This window comes from Oncorhynchus keta, chromosome 15 (assembly GCF_023373465.1).
Source record: "Oncorhynchus keta strain PuntledgeMale-10-30-2019 chromosome 15, Oket_V2, whole genome shotgun sequence".
Lineage (NCBI taxonomy): Eukaryota > Metazoa > Chordata > Actinopteri > Salmoniformes > Salmonidae > Oncorhynchus > Oncorhynchus keta.
The window spans coordinates 40,006,507-40,029,051 of NC_068435.1; the positions used below are offsets into that span (position 1 = coordinate 40,006,507).

At 43.6% G+C, this 22,545-nt stretch overlaps 1 protein-coding gene and 1 pseudogene across 50 annotated transcripts; one reads left to right on the forward strand and one right to left on the reverse strand.

The window, feature by feature from the left end:
* Positions 1 to 5,419: 5,419 nt before the first annotated feature.
* Positions 5,420 to 5,472, forward strand: LOC118395259 (uncharacterized; annotated as a pseudogene).
* Positions 5,473 to 17,631: 12,159 nt separating this feature from the next.
* LOC118394922 (ras-related protein Rap-2b-like) lies at positions 17,632 to 21,965 on the reverse strand. 50 transcript variants are annotated; one of them, XM_052464054.1, is made up of 4 exons: positions 19,487 to 21,965; positions 19,401 to 19,443; positions 19,143 to 19,185; positions 17,632 to 18,927 (listed from the first exon to the last, which is right to left on the reverse strand). In XM_052464054.1, the coding sequence occupies exon 1, from the start codon at positions 21,594 to 21,596 to the stop codon at positions 21,048 to 21,050; it is 549 nt and encodes a 182-aa protein (XP_052320014.1). In that variant the 5' UTR covers positions 21,597 to 21,965; the 3' UTR covers positions 17,632 to 18,927; positions 19,143 to 19,185; positions 19,401 to 19,443; positions 19,487 to 21,047. The 50 variants fall into 50 exon arrangements, with proteins under 50 accessions (XP_052320014.1, XP_052319997.1, XP_052320006.1 ...); XM_052464037.1 differs by having other exon boundaries at positions 17,632 to 19,099; XM_052464046.1 differs by lacking the exon at positions 19,401 to 19,443 and adding an exon at positions 19,014 to 19,099 and having other exon boundaries at positions 19,444 to 21,965.
* Between the last annotated feature and the right edge of the window lie 580 nt (positions 21,966 to 22,545).

Sequence of the window (22,545 nt, forward strand, 5' to 3'; positions counted from 1 at the left end):
AAAATGTTGTTAACACAAATGTTTACAGCTTTACTTTTTCAAAAACATTTTATCAAAATATTTCATAATCTCTGGCTTCATTTCTAACCTTGCGTAAATTTTACACTAAATATATGCATGCAATATTTCTGAAAATACTGTGCAGGTATCAAAATATTGAGATTTATAAACTTGGAGGACATCGTACATACGCATGTTCCCCGTTTTATAATATCAGACAAAAACAATTGCAAATTGTTGTGGACCTGTAAACTGATCATTTGAATTGAATAATGTTGTGCATTTACTTTTTCCCGAATTAAAACATGCGGCACTGTGCGTGCATTATAAAACACTGCCTACTAGAAAAATAAATAAAACTACAGTAGGCCTACTTACAGTGGTAGCCTACACACTTCAATGAAAAATTTCAACTGTCTGTTCATGTAATGCGTCTGTGTGTAGCTGGTGAGATGAGTCAGGCGCAGGACAGCAGATATGAGTAATGAAAGCAATTTTACTCAATAATATAACAATACACGTTGTGTAAATACAAGGCCACAAATAGGGACCGCAATACAATAAACAATTACTCACAAACAAACATGGGGGAACAGAGGGTTAAATAATGAACAAGTAATTGGGGAATTGAAACCAGGTGTATAAGACAAAGACAAAACAAATAGAAAATGAAAAGTGGATAGGCGAAGGCTAGAAGGCCGGTGACGTCAACCGACGAATGCCGCCCGGACAAGGAGAGGGACCGAATTTGGCGGAAGTCATGACAGTACCCCCCCCCGATGCGCGGCTCCTGCAGCCCGCCGACACCGACCTCGGGGACGACCCGGAGGACAAGGCGCAGGGCGATCCGGACGGAGACGGTGGAACTCCCGCAGCAATGAAGGGCCCAAGACGTCCTCCACCGGCACCCAGCATCTCTCCTCCGGACCGTACCCCTCCCACTCCACGAGGTACAGAAATGTCCAGACCCTGGACGTGAACTGGGGACCCCAATCAGAGACTATGTCCTCAGGCACCCTGTAGTGCCGGAAGAAGTGAGTGAACAGAGCCTCCGCAGTCTGTTGGGCTGTAGGGAGACCGGGCAAAAGGATGAAACGGCAGGACTTAGAAAACCAATCCACAACGACCAGGATCGTGGTGTCGACCTGTGAGGGAGGAAGATCCTTCAGGAAGTCCACCGACAGGTGCAACCACGGCCGTTGTGGAATGGGTAGGGGTTGGAACTTCCCTCTGGGAAGGTGCATGGGAGCCTTGCACTGGGCGCACACAGAGCAAGGGGAAACATAAACCCTCACGTCCTTGACCAAGGTGGACCACCACTACTTCCCACTAAGGCAACGCACTGTCTGACCGATGCCAGTGTAACCAGAGGAGGGTGACGTGTGGGCCCAATAGATCAAACGGTCACGGACAGCAGACGGAACATCTAACCCCCTCAAGCCAATGTCTCCACGCCTTCAGAGCCTTGACAACAGCCAACAGCTCCCGGTCCCCCGCATCATAGTTTCGCTCCACCGGGCTGAGCTTCTTCGAAAATAAATGCCAGGGGCGGAGCTTTGGTGGCGTGCCCGAGCGCTGGGAGAGCACGGCTATTATACTAGCCTTGGATGCATCCACCTCCACTGTGAACGCCAAAGAGGGATCCAGATGAACCAGCACGGGAGCCAAGGTAAACAGAGCCTTCAGGTGACCAAAAGTCCTTAAGGAAGAGAATGATTCTCTCCTTGTGACCCTCCTGCGTAACCATGTCTAGTGGAGCGGTGGCTTCCCTAATCAGCCCTGACCCTAATGGTCGACTATCTAGGGTGTGCACAGGGAAGGGCATATCCACAGGAACAAGGGGGATCCCTAAACTATAGGCAAATGAACTGTCAATAAAATGCTCAGCTGCGCCTGAATCTACGAGTGCCTTATGCTGGGAATGCGGGGAAAACTCCGGAAATGTTATAAACACATACATGTGAGCAACAGGGGGCTCTGGGTGAGCCTGGTGCCGACTGGTGCTGACCTGGGGTGACACGATAATGCCCTGCCTGCTGCCTTGACTCCCTGAGGAACCCCCCCAGCACAGACCAGCAGTGTGCCCTCTGCGGCCACAGATGGTGCAGGGAATAAAGCCTCCTCCAGTCACCCTGAGCGCAGCACCTCCCAGCTCCATGGGCGTTGGATCGGGGGATGGAACTGAAAGGCTCCGATCCGGACATCCACGGGTGTCCAGCAGGTTGTCCAGCCGGATCTCTACCCTATCTCTACCCGGCACAGCCAGAAGAGGACTGGCCACCCCACATAGCCCGGTTCCTCTCTAGGTTTCTTCCTAGGTTTTGGCCTTTCTAGGGAGTTTTTCCTAGCCACCGTGCTTTTACACCTGCATTGTTTGCTGTTTGGGGTTTTAGGCTGGGTTTCTGTACAGCACTTTGAGATATCAGCTGATGTACGAAGGGCTATATAAATACATTTGATTTGATTTGATTTGGATAGGTCCACCAGCTGGTCCAGCGTGAGGGTGGTGTCTCGGCAGGCCAACTCCCGACGGACGTCCTCGCGCAGACTGCACTGGTAGTGATCGATCAGGGCCCTGTCAATCCATCCCGCGCTGGCGAAACAGATGTTCACCCGCTGCTCGACCTTCAGACGGGTGGTCGAAAACTGCCCGAAAGCGTAATGGTCCAAACTGCGTAATGGTCCAAAGCTGCATCTCCCTCACTCCATACGGCGTTGGCCCACTCCAGGGCTCTGAGAGGCAGGAGACAAGGGTGGACACGCTCTCACGTCCCGAAGGATCCGGGTGGACGGTCGCCAGGTAGAGCTCCAGGTGGGAGCTCCAGCTGGGAGCTCCAGCTGGTAATCAACAACACTTCCAGCAGCATCTGGTCTCCCAAACAGACAGGGACCGACCAGGACAGATAGAGTACAACTCACATAATCCATAAATCCAAAAAACACAATGCACAAATATAATGGACTATCCATATACAAACACCTCTCAACTTGTATTTGTAAAACATAATTTTTATAAATGCTAAATTATTTATAAATATGGATAATGATTTTTTTTGTAATTGCTCCCACATTTGCAAACAAACATCACAATGTGTAGATAAAAACAGAAGCACTGACAAGTATCTTTAATAGAGTTTGAAATAAAAGTAATGCATTGTGTAGGATTCAAATAATTTCAAAAGAACACATTTGCATTAAAACTGTTGAATCTGCATTTGCAGATCAAATGGCGTCTGTGGATTTGTTTACATTTGTTTACAGAATTCGGTCACCTTCCGCATGTTCATTGAAAAAAAATACACAAATGCAATAGGGGAGAGGCGAAAAGGATCAGAGGACCAATATGCGGCGTGGAAAGTGTCCATGGTTCTTTTAATATGTAAACGTACACATGAACAACTGAATACAAAAACAAGAAACGTGAAAACCCCAAACAGCAAACAGTCCTATCTGGTGCAAACACAAGAGACAGGAACAATGACCCACCAACACACCTAAGCTACCTAAGTATGATTCTCAATCAGAGACAACTAATGACACCTGCCTCTGATTGAGAACCATACTAGGCCGAAACATAGAAATACCCAAATCATAGAAAAACAAACATAGACTGCCCACCCCAACTCACGCCCTGACCATACTAAATAATGACAAAACAAAGAAAATAAAGGTCAGAACGTGACAGTACCCCCCCGGACTCCAACCGCAAAACCTTAACCTGTAGGGGAGGGTCTGGGTGGGCATCTGTCCGCGGTGGCGGCTCTGGCGCGGGACGCAGACCCCACTTCACCATCGTCTTAGTCCGCCTTATTGTCCGCCTCCGTGGCTTTCTAACCATGGCCACCCTTCTCAATGACCCCACTGGACAGAGGGGAAGCTCGGGACAGAGGGGCGGAAGCTCTGGCGCCTCTGGGCTGAGGGGCTCTGGCGCCTCAGACTCCGGCAGCAGCGCCGGACAGGCGGGAGACTCCGGCAGCAGCGCCGGACAGGCGGGAGACTCCGGCAGCAGCGCCGGACAGGCGGGAGACTTCGGCAGCAGCGCCGGACAGGCGGGAGACTCCGGCAGCAGCGCCGGACAGGCGGGAGACTCCGGCAGCAGCGCCGGACAGGCGGAAGACTCCGGCAGCAGCGTCGGACAGGCGGGAGACTCCGGCAGCAGCGCCGGACTGACAGGACCACCTGCAGGGAGGAGACAGAGAGGCAGCCTGGTGCGTGGGGCTGCCACAGGAACCACCAGGCTGGGGAGACCTTCAGGAGGCTTGGTGTTAGGAGGAGGCACCTGAAGGACCGGGCTGTGGGGGAGCACTGGAGCTCTGGTGCGCAACCTGGGCACCACTTCCCCAGGCTGGACAACTACTCTAGCCCGGACCCTCCAGAGTGCAGGCACAGGTTGAACCGGGCTGTGGGTAAGCACGGGAGATCTAGTGCTTACTACGCACACCTCTCCCTTAGGCTCCACTCCCACATTTGCCAGGCACGAGCGGAGCGCAGGCAGAGGACGCACTGCACCCTCCCAGCGCCCCGGAGACACAGCGCGCAGGCACCATACGCCCTGGCTCGATGCCCGCACTCGCATGACACTCTCGGGGGGCTGCCCTATAGCGCACAGGGCTGGACACGTACTGGCGACACCATGCGCTTAACCGCATAACACGGTGCCTGACCAGTAACGCGCTGCATATAATAAGCACGAGGAGTGAGCTCAGGTCTGCTACCTGGCTTAGCTCCACACCCCGTGTGCCTCCCCCCAAAAAGGGGCTGCCTCTCGTACCTGTTGCACTGCCGTGCTGCCTCCTCATATCGCCGCCGCTCAGCTTTCGCTGCCTCCAGCTCTGCTTTGGGGGCGGCGATATTCCCCAGCCTGTGCCCAGGGTCCCTCTCCGTTCAGTATCTCCTCCCATGTCCAGGAGTCCTGTGATGCCGGCCGCTGTTGCTGCTGCTGCTGCTGTCGTCTTAATACGTAAATGTGCAAGAAACGTGAAAACCCCAAACAGTCCTATCTGGTGACAGCGTCCTACAATTTGGGAACCACTGGCTTAGTGGTTAAGAGCTTTGGGTCAGTAACCGAAAGGTTGCTGGTTTGAATCCCTGAGCTGACTAGGTGAAAAATCTGTCAATGTGCCCTTGAGCAAAGCACGTAACCCTAGATGCTTTGAATAAAAGTGTCTGCTAAATGACTAAACTGAAACTAGCCACTTAATAAAGGTCTTTAGGGGCCAAGTGTTTGTACAGCTTACATTTACCTTAGCTAAAATACATACATAACAAAATACTATAGAATTGCGGACAATACTATACTACATAATGTAGTATCCATCGATCATATGTAGCACTTAGTATAGACTTGTGTAGAATACTATATTATCCACACAAAAAACTGGACTACAACACAATTTTTGTCCTACCTACATGTTAGGGACAATGTCCTCTTTTAGTATTTCTCCAGTCGGTTTCCTCAAGGAGAAAGCCCCCACTTCTGTCAAAAATTATAAAACAAAAGCACTTTAATAAATACTTTAGTAATGTCTGCAAAAACACTACAGTAAATGCTACAGTATACAACAATCTGCAAAAACACTACAGTAAATACTACAGCATACTGTACAATATACAATATGTTGCAGAGTGTTCAATTTGGCTGAGGGGTGCAAGGAGACCCCCAGCTTTGCTAAAACCATAAACAACTACGTGCAGTGTAAGGGATTGTTAAAGAAATGTCATACATTTGGTTGTAATATCACCTCTTGAAGAGCATAGTCAGAAATACAAATTTCTGATTATTCCAATCAAAACAATTGTGCACATTTAGCTCGCTATTAGAGTCAGGCCATACAGCAATACATGCTTTCATGATCAGTAAACATCAATTGATCATGTAATTTCAGAAAGCTGAGACTGCAAATTTACAGCAGGGATGCTGTAATATGGCTCAATATGTACGACAGTAAGGAAAATAGTACTGTAAACTATATTACAGCATCTCTGCAGTCAAGCAAAATTACAGTATTAAGCTGGCAACTGTGGTGCCAGCATAATAGTTTACAGGGACATACCTAATGTAATGTACAATTATTTTACAGTACTAAACAGCATTGCAGGTTGTCTTTAGAAGACAGATACCTGAAATATAATATTGTAAGAAAAACAATATGTGTACATCTGCAGTGCATTCAGAAAGTATTCAGACCCTTTGACTTTTTCCACATTTTGTTACGTTACAGCCTTATTCTAAAATGTATTAATTTGTTTTTTTCCTCATCAATCTACACACAATAACCAATAATTATTTTGCACATTTATAAAAAATAAAAAACTGAAATCACAATTACACAAGTAATCAATCACACCATTACTCAATACTTTGTCGAAGCACCTTTGGCTGCGATTACAGCCTAGAGTCTTGGGTAAGAGGCTACAAGCTTGGCACACCTCTATTTGGGGATTTTCTCCCATTCTTCTCTGCAGATCCTCTCAAGCTTGGATGGGCAGCATCGCTGCACAGCTATTTACAGGTGTCTCCAGAGATGTGGAATCGGGTTCAAGTGCGGACTCTGGCAGGGCCACTCAAGACATTTAAAGACTTGTCCCAAAGCCACTCCTGCATTGTCTTGGCTGTATACTTAGGGTCATTGTCCTGTTGGAAGGGCAACCTTTGCCCCAGTCTGAGGTCCTGAGCGCTCTGGAGCAGGTTTTCATCAAGGATCTCTCTGCGCTTTGCTCCGTTCATCTTTCCCTCAATCCTGACTAGTCTCCCAGTCCTTGCAGCTGAAAAAAATCTCCACAGCATAATGCTGCCACCACCATGCTTCACCATAGGGATGGTGCCAGGTTTCCTCCAGACGTGACGCTTGGCATTCAGTCCAAAGAGTTCAATCATGGTTTCATCAGACCAGAGAATCTTGTTTCTCATGGTATGAGCATCCTTTAGGTGCCTTTTGGCAAACTCTAAGCGGGCTGTCATGTGCCTTTTTACTCAGGAGTGGCTTCCAGCTAGTCACTCTACCCAAAAGGCCTGATTGGTGGAGTGCTGCAGACATTTTTTTCCTTCTGGAAGGTTCTCTCATCTCCACAGAGGTCACATGCACTGTCAACTGAGGGGACCTTATATAGACAAGTGTGTGCCTTTCTAAATGATGTTCAATCAATTGAATTTACCACAGGTGAACTCTGTGAGAGCAAAATGACAAGATGATGTTATAATACTGTTTATGCATCGAAACGCTTTGAGTACCTTCTCATCTGTGTCTATGTGAACTGAGAGGAGCCTAATGTCCTACAGCTGGCATTCCATAGATAAGATGTGGTGGGTGTAACCAAGATAGAGAGAGCCTGGAGGAATAGAACAAAACACTTATTGTGTCTAATCATTCTTGCATCTGGGAAACAACACCAAAGACAGATGACCACAGGATGAACCCAAAGTGGCTTATGGTGCCCCCAATATGCATGGGAGGGGTGGAGCCAACTGTGACGAAGCATTTTTAGTATCCGCTATATAAGGACCAGCATTGTTTGTAACGGTTAGACTCTCGATCCAATACTCTTCGACCATCCTCATTATTACAATTAATGGGAAAAAAGGTGATTCGATTATTCAATAATTATTGAATAAAGATGATTGTTTGAAGAAATGACAGTCTCTCTCACGTGATTAGAATATTCCATGACAACTCCAATCAAGTTGTAGAAACATCTCAAGGATGATTAGTGGAAACAGGATGTACCTGAACTCAATTTTGAGTCTTATAGCAAAGGGTCTAAATATTTATCTAAATAAAATAGTGTAATTATTATTATAAATTTGCAACTAAAAAAGTATTATATTTTCACTTTGTCATTATGGGGTATTGTGTGTAGATTGATGAGAAACATTATTAATTTAATAGATTTTAGAATAAGGCTGTAACGTGACAAAATGTGGAGAAAAAAAAGGGATCTGAATACTTTCCGAATGCTCTGTATATACAGTACCAGGCAAAAGTAAAGACACAGCTCTTATTCAAGGGTTTTTCTTTATTTTTACTATTTTCTTCATTGTAGAATAATAGTGAAGACATCAAAACTAAAATTTAAACAAATAATATTTTAGATTCTTCAAAGTAGCCACCCTTTGCCTTGATGACAGCTTTGCACACTCTTGGCATTCTCTCAGCCAGCTTCATGAGGAATGCTTTTCCAACAGTCTTTTCACATAAGCTGAGCACTCGTTGGCTGCTTTTCCTTCACTCAGCGGTCCAACTCATCCCAAACCATCTCAATTGGGTTGAGGTCGGGTGATTGTAAACAGGCCATGTCATCTGATGTAGCACACCATCACTCTCCTTCTTGGTCAAATAGCCCTTACACAGCCAGGAGGTGTGTTTTGGGTCACTCTCCTGTTGAACAACAAATGTTTGTCCTACTAAGGGAAAACCAGATGGGATGGCGTATCATGCAGAATGATGCGCTCGCCATGCTGGTTAAGTGTGCCTTGAATTCTAAATAAATCACCAACAGTGTCACCAGCAAAACACCCCCACACCATCACACCTCCTCCTCCATGCTTCACGGTGCGAACCACACATGCAGAGATCATGCGTTTACGTACTCCGCGTATCACAAGGATACGGTGGTTGGATCCAAAAATCTCAAATTTGGACTCATCAGACCAAATGACAGATGTTCACCGGTCTAATGTGCATTGCTCGTGTTTCTTGGCCCAAGCAAGTGTCTTCTTATTGATGTCCTTTAGTAGTGGTTTCTTTGTAGCAATTCAACCATGAAAGCCTGAATCACGCAGTGTCCTCAAACAGTTGATGTTGAAATGTGCAGTTAATTGCCCATTTCTGAGGCTGGTAACTCTAATGAACTTATCCTCTGCAGTAGAGGTAACTATGGGTGCGACTGCACTTAAATAAACTTTTCAGTTTTTTGATGTTCCTGAAATGAGTGACTGACTTTCATGTTTCAAAAGGTGACTACCTCATGAAGCTGGTCGAGAGAATGCCAATGTGCAAAGCTGTCATCAAGGCAAAGGGTGGCTACTTTGAAGAATAAAAAATATAATAAATATAATGATTTGTTGTTTAACACTTTTTTGGTTGCTACATGATTTCATGTGTTTTTTAATCATTTTGATGTCTTCACTACTTTTCTACGAAATATTCAAAATAAAGAAAAACCCTAGAATGAGTAAGTGTGTCCAAACTTTTGACTGGTACTGTATACATATATATATATGTAAATGCATTTGGCTAAGGTGTGTGCAAACTTCCGACTCCTAGTAAAAATTGCCTGTCTCAGGTCAGTTAGGATCACCACTTTATTTTAAGAATGTGAAATGTCAGAATAATAGTAGAGAGAATGATTTATTTCAGCTTTTATTTCTTTCATCACATTCCCAGTGGGTCAGAAGTTTACATACACTCAATTAGTATTTGGTAGCATTGAATTTAAATGGTTTAGCTTAGGTCAAACATTTCAGGTAGCCTTCCACAAGCTTCCCACAATAAGCTGGCTGAATTTTGGCCCATTCCTCCTGACAGAGCTGGTGTAACTGAGTCAGGTTTGTAGGCCTCCTTGCTCGGTCATGCTCTTTCAATTCTGCCCACACATTTTCTATAGCATTGAGGTCAGGACTTTGTGATGGCCACTCCAATACCTTGACTTTGTCCTTAAGCCATTTTGCAACAACTTTGGAAGTATGCTTGGGGTCATTGTCCATTTGGAAGTTTTAACTTCCTGACTGATGTCTTGAGATGTTGCTTCAATATATCCACATTCTTTTCCTGCCTCATGATGCCATCTATTTTGTGAAGTGCACCAGTTCCTCCCGCAGCAAAGCACCCCCACAACATTATTCTGCCACCCCCTGTCACGCCCTGACCTGAGTATTCTTTGTTTTCTTTATTGTTTTGGTTAGGTCAGGGTGTGACATGGGTGATGTATGTGTTTTTGTACTGTCTAGGGGTTTTGTAGGTTTTTGGGGTTGTTTACTATTTAGGTGTTTATATATGTCTATGGTTGCCTAGATTGGTTCTCAATTAGAGGCAGGTGTGTATCGTTGTCTCTGATTGGGAACCATATTTAGGCAGCCATCTTCTTTGGGTATTTCGTGGGTTATTGTCTATGTTATGTTGCTTGTGTCTGCACTCATTGTCATCGCGTCACGGTCGTTTTGTTGTTTTTGTTTAAGTGTTCTTCTTATTCTTCATTCATTAAAAGAAGAATGTATTCAAATTATGCTGTGCTTTGGTCTCCTTTTTACGACGATCGTGACACCCCCGTTCTTCACGGTTTGGATGGTGTTCTTCGGCTTGCAAGCCTCCCGCTTTTTCCTCCAAACATAACGATGGTTCCACCCATGGTGTTTATACTTGCGTTCTATTGTTTGTACAGGTAAACGTGGTACCTTCGGGAATTTAGAAATTGCTCCCAAGGATGAACCAGACTTGTGGAGGTCTACACTTTTTTTCTGAGGTCTTGACTGATTTATTTTGATTTTCCCATGATGTCAAGCAATGAGGCACTGAGTTTGAAGGTAGGCCTTAAAATACATCCACAGGTACACCTCCAATTGACTCAAATGATGTCAATTAACCTATCAGAAGCTTCTAAAGCCATGACATCATTTTCTGGAATTTTCCAAGCTGTTAAAGGCACAGTCAACTTAGTGTATGTAAACTTCTGACCCACTGGAATTCTGATACAGTGAAATAGTCTGTCTGTAAACAATTGTTGGAAAAATTACTTGTGTCATGCACAAAGTAGATTTCCATAACCGACTTGCCAAATCTATAGTTTGTTATCAAGAAATATGTGGAGTGGTTGAAAAACTAGTTTTAATGACTCCAACCTAAGCGTATGTGAACTTCCGACTTCAACTGTATATATATATTCAAATTCATAACATTAATTTCACATGAATTGCACTTTAACCACAAAGAACAACATTTCAAAAGAGCAAATTTACAACTCCAGTTAGGAAAGAGAGCGAGAGAGAGAGAGATAAGTGATAAGGACATTGACAAAAAAAAGAAGAAATCGGCATTAATGTACTTCACCATACACAAACCAAAACATCAGAGTAGGTCATTCTTGAAAATACTGAACAATGTAAGAAAAAACGATCAAAACAGATCATCGAAAACGAGGAAAACAACAGTCGAACAGGGAGAAATATTTACAGAACTATAACAACAATTGCTTGCCTGCCTGGCTTTAAGAGAGAAACAAGAGAGAAATTAGAGAGAGAGTGGAGCAGAGAGAGAGGGATGGATGGATAGGAGCGAGCAAGGCTAGACTGGAGCCAGAGAGGCACGCCACCGCAAGCCAACACAGGCTCCGAGATGGAGCTAGCTGAGCATCTGCTGACCCAGCCCGTGTGGCAGGATCTCTGAGAGAATGTGAGATGCAAACAAGGACGTGCGAATTAGTTTCGGTGGCATGCAGATTATAACCCTGATCTTTGAAACCGGTCCTCCTTAGCTCTGATACTAGCACAAACATGGAAATAGAAAGAGGGGAGAGATTGCTATTACTCAGTGGGTAAAAAGGCAGGTGACAACTGACAAATCAAGCTCGAAATCAAATCAAATGTTATTCGTCACATGCCCTGTATACAACAGGCTTAAACCTTACTGTGAAATGTTTACTGACAAGCCCTTAACCAACAGTGCAGTTAAGAAAATAGAGTTAAGAATATATTTACTAAATAAACTGAAGTCAAAAAAGTAACACAATAAGATAACAATAACGAGGCTATATACAGGGGGTACTGGTACCAAGTCAATGTGCTGGGGTACAGGGTAGTCGAGGTAATTGAGGTAACTTGTACATGTAGGTAGGGGTAAAGTGACTATGTATAGATAATAAACAGCGAGTAGCAGCAGTGTAAAAACAAAGGGGGGTCAATGTAAATAGTCCGGGTGGCCATTTGATAAATTGTTCTGCAATCTTATGGCTTGGGGGTAGAAGCTGTTAAGGAGCCTTTTGGACCTATACTTGGCACCCCGCTACCGCTTGCCGTGCGGTGGCAGAGAGAACTGGTGACTGGTGTCTTTGACCATTTTTGGGGCCTTTCTCTGACACTGCCTATCATACAGTAGTGGCCAAAACATTTGAGAATGACACAAATATTAATTTTCACAGTCTGCTGCCTCAGTGTCTTTAGACATTTTTATCAGATGTTACTATGGAATACTGAAGTATAATTACAAGCATTTCATAAGTGTCAAATGCTTTTATTGACAATTAAATTAAGGTGAGTGTTGACCCTTCTTTTTCAAGACCTCTGCAATCCGCCCTGGCATGCTGTCAATTAACTTCTGGGCCACATCCTGACTGATGGCAGCCCGTTCTTGCAAAATCAATGCTTGAAGTTTGTCAGAATTTGTGGGTTTCTGTTTGTCCACCCGCCTCTTCCGGATTGACCACAAGTTCTCAATGGGAATAAGGTCTGGGGAGTTTCCTGGCCATGGACCCTAAATATCATTGTTTTGTTCCCCGGGCCACTTAGTTATCATTTTTGCCTTATGACAAGGTGCTCCATCATGATGGAAAAGGCATTGTTCATCACTAAACTGTTCCTGGATGGTTGGGAGAAGTTGCTCTTGGAGGATGTGTTGGTACCATTCTTTATTCATGGCTGTGTTCTTAGGCAAAATTGGGAGTGAGCCCACTCTTCTGACCCACTGGAATTCTGCCTGCTGCCATTCCTGAGCAAGCTCTGTACTGGTGGTGCCCCGATCCCGCAGCTGAATCAACTTTAGGAGACGGTCCTGGCGCTTGCTGGACTTTCTTGGGCGCTCTGAAACCTTCTTCACAACAATTGAACCGATCTCCTTTAAGTTCTTGATGATTCAATAAATGGTTAATTTAGATGCAATCTTACTGGCAGCAATATCTTTGCCTGTGAAGCCCTTTTTGTGCAAAGCAATGACGACGGCACGTGTTTCCTTGCAGGTAACCATGCTTGACAGAGGAAGAACAATGATTCCAAGCACCGCCCTCCTTTTGAAGCTTCCAGTCTGTTATTCGAACTCAATCAGCATGACAGAGTGATCTCCAGCCTTGTCCTTATCAACACTCACACCTGTGTTAACGAAAGAATCACTGACATGATGTCAGCTGGTCCTTTTGTGGCAGGGCTGAAATACAGTGGAAATAATTTTTGGGGATTCAATTAATTTGCATGGCAAAGAGGGACTTTGCAATTAATTGCAATTCATCTGATCACTCTTCAGAACATTCTGGAGTATAAGCAAATTGCCATCATACAAACTGAGGTAGCAGACTTTGTGAAAATTAATATTTGTGTCATTCTCAAAACTTTTGGCCACGACTGTAGAGGTCCTGGATGGCAGGAAGCTTGGCCCCAGTGATTTACTGGGCCGTACGCACTACTCTCTGCAGCGCCTTACAGTCAGATGCCGAGCAGTTGTAATAACAGGTGGTGATGCTCTCAGTGGTGCAGCTGTAGAACTGTTTCAGGATCTGAGAACCCATGCTAAATCCTTTCAGTCTCCTGAGGGGGAATAGGCATTGTCGTGCCCTCTTCATGCCTATCTTGGTGTGTTTGGACCATGATAGGTTGTTGGTGATGTGAACACCAAGGAACTTGAAGCTCTCAACCCGCTCCACTACAGTCCCGTCGATGTGCATGGGGGCGTGTCCGGCCCTGTAGTCCACGATCAGCTCCTTTGTCTTGCTAATGTTAAGGGAGAGCTCAGTGACTTTCAGCGTGCCACCGTCATAGGATGCCACCTTTCCAACAAGTCAGTTTGTCACATTTCTGCCCTTCTAGAGCTGCACCGGTCAACTGTAAGTGCTGTTGTTTTTTTTCATCTACTCTGCATCTCACAAAGACACGGTGGTTGGGACAAAAAATGTCAAATTTGGACTCATCAGACCAAAGGACACATTTCCACCGGTCTAATGTTCATTGCTCGTGTTTCTTGGCCCAAGCAAGTCTCTTCATATTATTGGTATCCTTTAGTAGTGGGTTCTTTGCAGCAATTCAACCATCTCCTATGAACAAATGATGTTGAGATGTGTCTGTTACTTGAACTATGTGAAGCATTTATCTGGGCTGCCATTTCTGAGGCTGGTAAGCAGAGGTAACTCTGGATCTTCCTTTCCTGTGATGGTACTCATGAGAGCTAGAGCTTGGTGGTTTTTGCGACTGCACTTGAAGAAACTTTCAAAGTTATTGACTTTTTCCGTATTGGCTAACCTTTATGTCTTAAAGTAATGATGGACTGTTGTTTCTCTTTGCTTATTTGAGCTGTTCTTGCCATAATATGGACCTGGTCTTTTACCAAATAGGGCTATCTTCTGCTCAAACCAATTAAGGAAAGACATTCTACAAATTAACTTTTAACAAGGCACACCTGTTAATTGAAATGCATTCCAGGTGACTACCTCGTGAAGCTGGTTAAATAAATTGTGGCTTAGACAATGAGGAAGCCCTTTACACACACTTCAAAGTGTTAAATACAGAGTCGAACGTGATCCCTTGAATTATGTCTTGACCAATGGTACCAATACCAATTGCATGGGATCGATTGATGATTGATTGTTGGGCAGAATCTCACCCAGTGTTATCTATACCGCCAGGATTTTGAGTTTTTATTATACCTGAGCCTAGAGGATTTGCCACTTCAAATACATCCTGGTAGAGAATGATAGACAATGATGAGGGGGACTCTTGTAACAGTACTTTTTCCTATGCAGTTTTTTTCATTTGTCACATCCTCTAAAACATTGCCAACGGAGACATGCATTTTTGCCTGTTTGTAATGGTCTTTCATAGGTGAGATGAGACGATTGTGGACTACAGGAAAAGGAGGACCAGGCACGCCCCCATTCTCATCGACTGGGCTGTAGTGGAGCAGGTTGAGAGCCCCAAGTTCCTTAGTGTCCACATCAGAGGAAGGCCCTAAAAATTGTCAGACTCCAGCCACCCTAGTCATAGACTGTTCTCTCTGCTACAGCACGGCAAGCGGTATCGGAGCGCCAAGTCTAGGTCCAAAAGGCTTCTTAACAGCTTCTACTCCAAAGCCATAAGACTCCTGAACAGCTAATCAAATAGCTACGCAGACTATTTACACTCCCCCCCCCTCCCTCCCTCTTTTACATTGCTGCTAATCTCTGTCACTTTAAATCTACCTACATGTACATATTACCTCAATTACCTTGACCAGCCTGTGCCCCCACACATTGACTCTGTACCGGTACCCTCTGTATATAGCCTCGCTGCAAATATTTTACTGCTGCTGGTTAATTATTTGTTATTTAAAAAAAAAAGTTTACTTAACACTTATTTTTCTTACCACTGCACATTGTTGGTTAAGTAAGCATTTCATTGTGTCTACAACTCCTGTTGTATTCAGCGCATGTGACAAATAACATTTGATTTGACTGTCCCAGCAGAGATTTCAGTGTCTCTTTGATGGGGATGAATTGACAGAAACATTCCTTGCCACTAGCATCAGAACCAAGGTAAATCTGATTGGGCTCAACATAGTTAAAGTTTAAAAAAAAAAAAAAAATGCCTCTATGTTCTGTAAGCAGATCTTCTTGTGATACTTCGTCAATTATTTGCTTTATCTCCCTGTCCTACAAGTTAAGCATAGACAACTTCTTGTAATGTCCCTGCTTCACTTGTTTTGAGAGCACACTTTTCATTCCACAGTTGTGGACCTCCTGGAGCTCTACTGTGGACTGTATTGTGCTGGCTGGCATCTTCAGGTAAAACAAGGCCTAGTTACTCAAGAATGCCCCTTGGTCATCTTCATTAACTACATCACCTTTATCGACGTGTGCATCTGTGAGTGTGACATCTACTGTGTCTTATCATCTACGGTGTTTTCTACATTCTGTCTGACATGACTGTGATCTACAACTGGTTCCTTATGTTTTCTGCTCAGATGGATGTTAAAAGATGGCCTGACCCGGAAATATAGAGCATTCGGAAAGAGTTCAGACCCCTTCCCTTTCTCCACATTTTGTTACATTTAAAGCCTTATTCTAAAACGTATTAAATACATGTTTTCCCTCAATCTACACATAATACCCCAAAATGGCAATGTGAAAACAGGTTTTTGGACATTTTTCAGATTGTCACATCCTCTAAATTATTCAAAATGAAAAACAGAAATACCTTATTAAGTATTCAGACCCTTTGCCATGAGACTCGAAATTGAGCTCAGGTGCATGCTGAATCTATTTATCCTTGAGATGTTTTATATCTTGATTGGAGTCCACCTTTGGTAAATTCAATTGATTTGATATGGTTTGGAAAGGCACCACAGTTGACAGTGCATGTCAGAGCAAAAACCAAGCCATGAGGTTAAAGGAATTGTCCGTAGAGCTCAGAGAAAGGATTGTGTCGAGGTACAGATCTGGGGAAGGGTACCAAAACATTTCTGCAGCATTGAAGGTCCCCAAGAACACAGCTGGCTGCCCGAACAAACTGAGCAAGGGCCTTGGTCAGGGACGTAGCCAAGAACCAGATGGTTGCTCTGACAGAGCTCCTCTGTGGAGATGGGACCAATCAGGCCTTTATGGCCAGACGGAAGCCACTCCTGTAAAAGACACATGACAGCACGCTTGGAGTTTACTAAAAGGCACCTAAAGGACTCTCACACCAAGAGAAATAAATGTATCTGATATTTACACACACACAACTCAATAACCATAAAGTATACACGCATGCACACATTAGAATATCCTTGGTAGTATTGAGGATATAATCTTTCAATTCCTTCTCCATTTCACCACAGTTCAGCTTTTCTCCCTTCCTCCGCCATGACTATGCTACATCTACCTTAATTTATGGAATGTCTTGCCTCCAACCACTCAGCATGATAAAGCTTTGACTGTTCACTTTATGGACATACACATACCCAAACACTCGGGCTTGGCACTTCTCTCTGCTTCTTTCAAACACAAACACCCCCACACATCTGATTTCACCCTCTCTGCTGAGTGTTTCCCAGTACTCGTCCCTCCATCTCTCTCTCACACACACAGTGTCACAAATGTCTGTCTGTTTGCTGCTGATTCGGCCTGGCTCCAGACACAGAAAGTACCCTCTGCGCCCTCCTGACATGTGGCAGGAAGAGGGAAGTACCCCTAACCAACAAGCCCTCCAACTGAACACCCAGCCTGCCCTCTACTCAAAAAGCTGGAGGGAAGAAAAAGCCTACTTGAATAGGTTGACCACAGAAAAATATTGTTTATGTTCAACCATTGACAAAGCAAAGAGCAATTCATGTGTCAGAGCAATTTAAAGAGATCAACATGTTTATGAAATAGGGTGGAAATGAAGTTATTTGTTGAGGTTTGTGGAGGTTTGAAAAAGGAGAGGTCTGGCCCTGAGGTATGAGGCAAAAGTCAATCAGAAATACAATGCCTAATGCCAATGACCACAGGCGTATTCATTACGCCATTTCTGTTGCAAAATGTTTCTTTAAACGGATGCCATAGGAAGGAAACAGGGAGGGACCTACCTGAATTTGTCCAATAAAAACTTGTTTTCGTTGCAAAATGCAACTGTTCGCACTAATGATTACACCCCATGTTCAAGTGTAGCGTGTGCACAAGCATTCACACAACCACACCAACAGAATGAAGAGTACACACCAAAACTTTACATAAAATGCCTTTTGTATTAAAAGTTGTTCAATCCAGACAAGTGGGTGGTAAAAGGCTTGTCTGGGGTCAAAATTACAATTGAAATCAGGAATTCACATTTCAGAAAGAAACTATTTCTAAGATAAAAACAAACATGGCTTACTTTTTGCTGAACCCACAACATAAAGCTGTTTGGGCTCATACTCTCAGTGGGGATAAAAAGAGCTCAAACTTTGCACTGAAATAACTGTTATTCCATCTACACCTCGACTTCCTCACTGAAAAAGACAAAAAGGGCCATTACATTTTATTTCAAATCCCTTTTTGACTGTACACCTTTTTGATTTGAACACCATGTCTTCATCACTGGAAAATATAAACAGCTGGGTTTAACTAAATGTTAAATCTTACAAACAGGGTTGTCAAACTATTTAATTATTTCTTAATTTCCATCTTTCAAAAAAAATATTTTAACTTCAATTATCTAAAAACACATCAACTTCAACTTTTTCATTTTTCAAAATATTTTATTTATTTTATGAATGAGCCAATTGTAATCTGGGGATTATTAAGTGACCGTGATGGTTTGAGGGCCAGATTAGGAATTTTAGCCAGGACACCAGGGTTAACACCCCTACTCTTACGATAAGTGCCATGGGACTTTAATGACCTCAGAGAGTCAGGACACCCGTTTAACATCCCATCCGAAAGACGGCACCCTACACAGGGCAGTGTCCTTTGTACTAGCATAGACCCTATTTTACATAATGTGAGGTGTTTGTATTGTGCCTGCCATTGGTTGAGACACAACATGCTCTTGAATACAGGGTGGGTGTTATGTTTTGCCTAAATGTATTCAAATTGGAATAACAGAAATTTCAGCTTTCAAATGGTACCACAAAGATGATTTGTCCACATATCAAAAAATGTTGACTTGAATTAGAATATCAGTTGTTTGAAATTACACTGTCAATAGTCCATGTGACACCTATTGAAATCATAGAAATATACATAATAGACATTCCCATTTAAGTTGACATTCAACGGTGAGTGGACCGGTGGCCATCTTTGTGAAAGTAAAAATGTTAATTTCAATGGTGTACCACCAGCTAAATTCCACTGGTCTGAAGGGATATACTTCATAGAATGTAACTATTTCTAAAGATTCAAATGGCACCCAACCTGTATTTAAGAGTATGCTGTGTCTCAACTGATGGCACCCAACCTGTATTTAAGAGTATGCTGTGTCTCAACTGATGACACCCACCCTGTATTTAAGAGTATGCTGTGTCTCAACTGATGACACCCACCCTGTATTTAAGAGTATGCTGTGTCTCAACTGATGGCACCCAACCTGTATTTAAGAGTATGCTGTGTCTCAACTGATGGCACCCAACCTGTATTTAAGAGTATGCTGTGTCTCAACTGATGACACCCACCCTGTATTTAAGAGTATGCTGTGTCTCAACTGATGACACCCACCCTGTATTTAAGAGTATGCTGTGTCTCAACTGATGGCACCCAACCTGTATTTAAGAGTATGCTGTGTCTCAACTGATGACACCCACCCTGTATTTAAGAGTATGCTGTGTCTCAACTGATGGCACCCAACCTGTATTTAAGAGTATGCTGTGTCTCAACTGATGGCACCCAACCTGTATTTAAGAGTATGCTGTGTCTCAACTGATGACACCCAACCTATATTTAAGAGTATGCTGTGTCTCAACTGATGACACCCACCCTGTATTTAAGAGTATGCTGTGTCTCAACTGATGGCACCCAACCTGTATTTAAGAGTATGCTGTGTCTCAACTGATGACACCCAACCTGTATTTAAGAGTATGCTGTGTCTCAACTGATGGCACCCAACCTGTATTTAAGAGTATGCTGTGTCTCAACTGATGACACCCACCCTGTATTTAAGAGTATGCTGTGTCTCAACTGATGGCACCCAACCTGTATTTAAGAGTATGCTGTGTCTCAACTGATGGCACCCAACCTGTATTTAAGAGTATGCTGTGTCTCAACTGATGGCACCCAACCTGTATTTAAGAGTATGCTGTGTCTCAACTGATGGCACCCAACCTGTATTTAAGAGTATGCTGTGTCTCAACTGATGGCACCCAACCTGTATTTAAGAGTATGCTGTGTCTCAACTGATGGCGGGCACCATACCTCAGAATATGTCAATTGGAGTTTACACGTTTTAGATAATTGACATTAAAATGTTTTGTTTAAAAAAAATAGTTTGACAAGCCTGTTAAGCTTTTAAATTACATCAAACTCAACCATTTGTATTTCCCAGTGATGAAGAAATTGTCTCATGGTATGTTGGGTTATGCTAAACTGGTCAACTTTGAGCACCTCAATCTCCTGAATCTTTTGGCTTTCAGTTCCAAAATGTCACTTTCTGACCACCTCTTCCATGGGCAAATGTGCACGTAAAGTTGAGTTCTAATCAAAAAAGAGTGAGGTCAAAAAGTGATTGAAATCAAACGGAACAAATGAAACGGTAAAGTACTGTTGTGATTGTAGGGCTCCTTGGTTGGCACATACAGACACAGGTGTATTTCTTAGGAAGGCACTTGACATGGGGTCCTGTTCCCCCCCCCATGTCACATCAGTAAGGACCTTGTTTGTGCACATTGAAGAGTGAGATGGGCAGGGGAAGTTAAATCCAACATTACCAAATCCTGAAGAAAAACACAAAAAACAGCAACCCACAACACTCCATGGCCTGACAACACATCTTGGTAGGACTTTTTTTCTGCAGGTAAAACACAATTTCTTGATGTTTAGACTATGTGTTATGTTTAGTCATTTTAAATTAGTTGCTCAGGTTTAAACTAGTTCCAGTGACCAGTGCATATTCACAGAGTTTGGGGTTTATTTGACACTAAAAATCCAAACATGAGCTTTTGCATGGAGGAGGAGGAAGGGGGGTCCTTGAGCCCATCAGAATCCACACAAAAAGTGACCAATCCCTGTTCACCAAAGGGACTAATCCTCTAATCCCTCTCCAGGCCAGAAGGACCCGCCCAGAAACCATGAAAAAGTACAACTCAACAGTAATCAAACCCCACCAAAGTTCCAGAACAAAAAGAGTCTCTTAGGTTTTACAATAAGACATTCCCAGTTAGGCACGTTTCCAGAAAAAGTGTCAATTACAAAGCTGTGTGATATTTTTTTTTTTTAAATCTCAAACATTCAAGTACTTTGTCATGTAAACACTTTTTAGGCTATTTCAATATAAATTGTCGTCATCATCGATTGTTGTGTGCAAATAACTTTCCAATAATACTGACGGTCGCATTATCAAAAAGAGGCCGTATAATTTTGTTATCAACAGGTTATCAAAACAGGCCTTGTTTTTTTTAATGAGTTTTACTTAGCTAGATAACAATCACAGTTGCAAACTTAAAGATGTTTTCTTAGAAAAGAACACAAGAACAACAGCGATCTCCACCGCTGGGTAAAGAGGAATAGTTCATCTGTCTCACGATTTCTGCGAACAGTTCGTCGACCAAGCCTTTATTTTTGGCAGAAGTTTCCATAAACGGGCAATTCCACTCCTGAGCCAGCACCTTGCCTTCCCCGGAAGAGACCTCTCTCTCGCCTTCCAAGTCCACTTTATTTCCAACCAATACCATGGGCACTCGCTCGTATCTTTTCACTCGGATGATTTGATCCCTCAACGCCTTGATGTCTTGGAAGCTCTGCTGGTTGACCAGACTGTAGACCAAAATAAACCCCTGCCCGTTTTTGATGTACAGGTCTCGCATGGAGGCGAACTGTTCGGTCCCCGCCGTGTCCAGTATCTCCAGAACAGAGGGAGACGAGTCCACCTCGATCTCCTTTCGGTAAAAATCCTCTATTGTGGGGTCGTATTTCTCAATGAAGGATCCCGTCACAAACTGGACAGTCAATGCAGATTTACCCACGCCGCCCGAGCCCAACACGACCACTTTATACTCCCTCATGGCTTCGGAAAACAGACAGCCCCTCTCCACGAATCCTCTACCCACCCGCTGGCCGACCCGATGTTTTCAGACCGCAGAAAGGCAGCTCTTTCGAGGGTGGGAGTTGTCAAATCCCTCGGCGGAAACGCTTTCGAGGGTCGTCTCCGAAGGTCCTGGTAAGAATCCGAAGAGAGCGGCCGTTTCCGAACATTAATAATATAACGCGTTGCACATTTTCCGTTGTTTGTACCGTGCCACGGTGTTAAAAAGCGTGATCTCTTCTATGGCTGGCGTTTCCTGCACACAGTTTCTCAACGCAAGACAACTAACGTCACGAACCAAGGCTGAGTTCTGTGATTTCTTAAAGGGGCAGTCACCCAAAACATTAGTCTACGCAAATATTAGTCACCTGGGGCCTCATTTATAAACCGTGCTTGCATACAAAATATACCCCAAAAATGTGCGTGCGCCAGTTAACTAAAAAAACCTGACGTGAGAATGTGTTCACCACCCTGCAAATTTGAGACATCAGCTGTTCGAATACCCATACTAACATTCTGTATACTACATACAAGAGTATATACGACATATTATTAGTTAATTTTAGTATATTGTAAGCAAACAGTATCATTTCAGTTGAGTGTACTAGCGCTTCGCCTGTCTACTGGAAGTTGAGATATGCAACTTCTTGCTAGCTTGTTAGCATAGCTAACAAATTGCTAGCTAGACATCTTATGACTTCATTGTGACTTCATTAACAATGTCCATTGAGAACAAACAACGACTTTACCGCTTAGCTGAGAATGACGTGAATAATCAAGTCATTAAACGCTGAGTAGTTAGTTAGATAGCATATAATATACTGACTGGCAAGTTCGATGTATTACCAGCCAACTAACGTAAACTCACTCACTTTTGTACATCGCCTTGGTCCGTACAATTGACCTTATTTTTAGCTCCCCAAAAACGT

Excerpts from the sequence above, each read along its gene's own strand:
- LOC118394922 (XM_052464066.1), bottom strand. The coding sequence starts at position 21,596 with ATGAGGGAGTATAAAGTGGTCGTGTTGGGCTCGGGCGGCGTGGGTAAA.